This window comes from Ruditapes philippinarum, unplaced genomic scaffold, assembly GCF_026571515.1.
Source record: "Ruditapes philippinarum isolate M1 unplaced genomic scaffold, ASM2657151v2 ctg1349_1_1_1_1, whole genome shotgun sequence".
Classification (NCBI taxonomy): domain Eukaryota; kingdom Metazoa; phylum Mollusca; class Bivalvia; order Venerida; family Veneridae; genus Ruditapes; species Ruditapes philippinarum.
In genome coordinates, this window is record NW_026852031.1 from 500648 (window position 1) to 505629 (window position 4982).

Sequence of the window (4982 nt, forward strand, 5' to 3'; positions counted from 1 at the left end):
AATCGTGTAGTGTACCGAAAATCGTATATGGTCTTAGGGGTTGATATATATATGCATAAATTTAAATAGATTTACAGTTATTGAAAAGTCTAAGTTAAACAAGCTTATGTATTGTTCTTATTCCTGTGGAAGGTTTTTAAAAAGAACAGCTACATTTGACTTGATTATTTGAACACGGGTAAAATACTAACTTTGTCGGAAAAATATTTTAAACTCAATTCAAATCAGGGATAATTAAGGACAAGCGCCAATATTTTGTCTTATAGAGTATTTCATGCTCGATCCTATTGTATAGTTTTTTATTTACCAGCATCTTATTGAAGATGTAAAATGGGTGACCGAGTAATGGTGTACTTTGATAGAAGAGCAAAATGGATTTGGAAGAAAGCGTAGTACTATCGTAGTACACACGCAAAAATTTGTAAATTATCCACCTTTTGTGTTTTCATAAATTTTCGAAAATCATTTTTGATTCAGTCAACAGAAATGTGTTTGGAAATGGTTAGACAAATAAGTATTTCCACAAAAATGTTTAAGTCTGTAAAATCTCTTTATTGTTATGTCAGTCTTGTAAGGGTAAATAGTTCAACTGATTGGTTCCAAGTAAATTATGGAGTAAGACAAGGATATGCTTTATCATATCTATATTAATAACTTAGCTTTGCTATTAACAAGTAGTAAACAAATGCTATCAGATTTCTTGTAACAGTTGTTGTTTGCTGAAATGAGACAATCTTCAGTTTATGTGTATTATGTAGTGTGAATTGGTTTGTGGAGGCGTTGGTTCGCTCTACATGTTATGAAAGTAATGTTGGAAAAATCCTTCTATGTCAAGATCAAATTTTACATTTACATGTGGTGAATGTGTGCTATTAGAAACTGTCAACCATCTGTGTGTATCGTTGAATAAATATTTGGATTACTGTATTACATCCAAACAAATAGCTTAAAGTACAAGTCGCGCTCCTGGTCTACATTTTTATACAAAACTGGATAATACATGAATCATAAAAAGGTGACATTAATGACCCAAGTAACTATAGAAGAATAACTTAACTACGTTCCTTTGGTAAATTATTTACGGAATTTCTAAATGATAGATTTATTACTTGGGCAAAAAATATCGCGTCTATATTAAAGCTCAAGCTGGTTTTAGACAACAATTGGGAACTGTAGATAACATTCTGGTTTTCAGAATTAAATGACTCAACTAAAGCTCCTTCTTTATATTATTTTCAGATTTTAGTTTTCAAAATTAATAAACTGTATTAATATTGAAAAATTTAGAATTGCACTGTCCCGTCTTAGAGTTTCTTCCTTCACATAGACTTGAGATTGAAACTGGCAGGTGGAATAAACCTAGTGCTTTACCTTTTGATGATAAAAAATGTAAAAAGTGTTTCATATATAATATAATATAAAAACACTTTTGGAAAAGACCAAATGTACTTAAATTTTGTTGCATTGATGAATTCAGAAAATGAAAAAGAAATTAGAAACTTATCAATGTATATATTTAAAGCTTTCGATGTTCAAAACACTATTCTTGACAGTTAATCAAAAGTTTGTCCCGGTTGGTAGGATGGTATCTATCCTAAGTATTTATTTACCAGTAATACAATTCGAGACATGTTAATACTTGTGTAGATTCTATTATTAGTTCACGCTTTTTGATTGCTAAAAATACTGTGTAACTTAATGATATATGTTTTATAAAGTATTGATATTGACCATTTGACTGTATTTTAATTATGCTTATTTGTTATACGTACTGTGTACGCATTGGCATATTGCCCTGATGCATTTTGAAATAAACTCTTGAAACTCTTGTGTTGTACCCTGTTATAACATACGGAGCTTCTATTTGGAGTTCCCTATTTTATAGTTGTATTCATAACAGAGGTGTTTCCTAGGCACGGATAGATACACACCAAATGCTGCTGTATATATGGTGAAACATGTTGATATCCAATAATTGATGAACAATGGAAAGCAATGGGTAACCATTGGCCTTTGTCTTAGCGAGATTAGATGAATAAAACAATTTTCAACTGGGCTTTAAAAAAAGGAAGAAATTGTAAAAGTTGGTGCTACACTACAGAGAAAACTTTGCTGCCATAAGGACTTATCGTATATCACAGTATACACATGTAGTTTGACAAATGTCTTAGGTATACAGAATATGAAAAAATAAAGTTTTAAATGTGTTAAGTGTACATATTTATTTGACGAAGCACACAAAAAACAAACAAACAAAAACACACACACATTCAAAACAGTAATCAGGTTGACTTTCTCACGAATGATCTACAAAAGTAAACATATTCTTGAAAAAAAATGTAATGCTGGTTAAAGTATAATGTCGTAGCAGCCGTATGCGCTAATTCATTTCTTTAAACAAGATTTAGAATAAAATTATTTGTTAATTGCACATTCCTGCGTTACTGGATATGCACGATGTATTATAATGTCAAATATGTATTTATTTGCCCACCAGAAAATCCATATAATAAGATTGCTCGCAAAAACCTACTGTGATATTCTTAAATATAGAAATAATATGTTGCATAGTGAGAAAATAATTAAATTTAAACACAACATTGCTGTGTGATCTTATAAATAAGCACAACTTCTAATAAGTTTATATGGGTTTAGATGATAGGTGGGAGATTATAGTTATTAATATTATTATAATTTTTTATTCAACGTTCAATTCAATTTTAAAAAATTTTTGGGTGAATGTCAATTTCCGATTTCCTGTTTCCATCATAATACTTTTGAAGTATACGTCATGAGTTGTATAGAAGCTTATTTGCAAAAAGAAGATGTTGTGTGATTTTGAAAAGAGAATTCTTCAAAATACTGAATGAGATGAATACATGTGATACCTGTGGGTAGAGACTACACATTTCATCAAGAGGAATGACGCAGGTACACAGTAAGTAAAAGAACTACTTAAGTGAGGCAGCATCGTATTTTGTTCGCGAACATTTATTTTCGATTTTTACATACATTATTCCGTTGTATTAAAGTACATAAACATCAATATTAACACTTTTCATAAAATTTTATAAAAAACATATTTTAAAATAAAAGTTATTTCTTCATAAAGATACAGCTCTTATTAAAATAGTACATCGTAAAGATTGAAATGCATGTTACTAAAAGCTACCATTTCTTTTAGCATTGTTATTATGACTGTTCATATTCTATGTAAGGGATTATTAGAATTTTGGGGGGAAAAGTTAGATTTGGTTTATTACTCACTCAAAGAAGCATTTCTTTTTTTAATAATACAATGAAACATTCTTCAAAAATATATCATTAGTTGTACTCTCATAATAATTTGCTAAGTTAATAACTTTCATTCACAAAAAGATTACAAACCCAGGAGTGTCATGGTTAACAATGAATCCTTTCAGTCAATGGTGACATAACATCCTCTAATAATCAAATTATATTTTAGTTTAAGGTACACATTTTATGTAATATCAAAGTTTGAATATAGTATCACACAATCAAGCTCGAGATCATTTTAAAATTAAAAGATAATGAGAAACTTGTTTCAGTCGTTCTATTTAATGATCCTGACCACGCCTTTAAAATCGAGTATTATATTATAGTTATTGCACCAAGACATGAAAAAACTCAGTTCTTACAATGTTTATTTTCTGTATGTTTTTTTTTTTTAAAGATTTTACTCTTTCTTTTCACGATCTGCTGATTTCCTCTGTATATAGTTAATGTAGAAGAATCTAGCAAACAGCAGGAGATAACTAAAGTACATAATCATACTCCAGCCAATGTTTCTATAGTTATTCATACAATCTCTACCAGCAGACAAGCTCCTATATGATAATACAGTTATAACGAGGGCTGAAATCATTTGAACAAGTTGTAGACGATTGTTATAAACATACTGATCCATTTAGAAATCTGAACTTTATGGCGGCCGAAGTGTGTAATAGCGAGTACATAACGGCAATGTACAGAATAATTCATCACCATAAATATCTAGCCGAGCCGATATGATCCGGGTAACTGTGTACATACATATAGTAACACTGTCACGTGGGGTACCAAGCTGCAGGAATATCAGCTGTTGCTTTCTCACAAACAATAAAAACTGTATCACCGAGTTCTGCCACCTTCGATAGTGCGAATAAACACCCCCAAAAACTTGTAACTTTTCCCTGATCTAGAAATGATCCATTGCAGTAAGAATATTCAAATCCATGCTTTCTTAACGCCCAAATCAGCTCTGGAATCATACGTATGGAACCCATAATGCTAAACACAGCTAGAAGTCCACTCCAAATAGCCAGGCTCGTCCGAAGTTCGAATTTCTCGCGTTTTTTCATGGCATGTTGACCACCAAATATAATAACAAGATAAAGTCCACAATACAGGAAGGAGTCGGTCCAACGTCGACTGAGAAACCCATCAAAGGCTAGGGCATCGTGGTTTTTCTCAAACGTGAAAAACGTCATGTTTGATGGATCGCGAGGGGAAATATCCATGATGTGCTCGTTACGCAGATATGAAATTTAAATTATTTCAAAAATCTTTTGTACTCTCGTTTTATTCGGGAATTTTCTTCACTTTTACTTAAGTCAAACATAAATCACAAAATCATGATCATGTGTTTAATTTACATGACAGTGTCCTGCAAACTGTGTTATCTTTGTGAGAGCATTTCTATAAGGGCTATCTTAAAATTTAAGTTGAAACATAGCGTCCCAGTTGACCAAGGTTTTGACTGATTAAACCCAGATCATACGATTTCATTGCTACAGTAAAATCATGTTTCAACAAATACGTGAAGCATTAAAAAGTCTTGTTTTAGGAATGTACAATGTATTATCTGTTCTGACCAAATTAAAGTAATTTAGACGAGTTGATTTTGTTTCTCAATGAAATAAATGATATGTGTCCAATTATATTATCATCTCTTTGAAAATAATGATTAAATCGAAAAAAAA

General features: G+C 31.0%; 1 protein-coding gene across 1 annotated transcript; it reads right to left on the minus strand.

Moving 5' to 3' along the window:
- Positions 1-3379: 3379 nt before the first annotated feature.
- LOC132747275 (elongation of very long chain fatty acids protein 6-like) lies at positions 3380-4654 on the minus strand. Its single transcript, XM_060736604.1, has 2 exons — positions 4086-4654; positions 3380-3919 (listed from the first exon to the last, which is right to left on the minus strand). Exons 1-2 carry the CDS (start codon positions 4518-4520, stop codon positions 3698-3700), a joined length of 657 nt encoding a protein of 218 aa, XP_060592587.1. The 5' UTR covers positions 4521-4654; the 3' UTR covers positions 3380-3697.
- Positions 4655-4982: the final 328 nt, after the last annotated feature.

Coding starts and splice junctions, on each gene's coding strand:
- LOC132747275 (XM_060736604.1), bottom strand. CDS start 4,520: ATGGATATTTCCCCTCGCGATCCATCAAACATGACGTTTTTCACGTTT. Junction 3,920..4,085: donor CAACAGCTGATATTCCTGCA/GCTTGGTACCCC, acceptor TAAATGGATCAG/TATGTTTATAACAATCGTCT.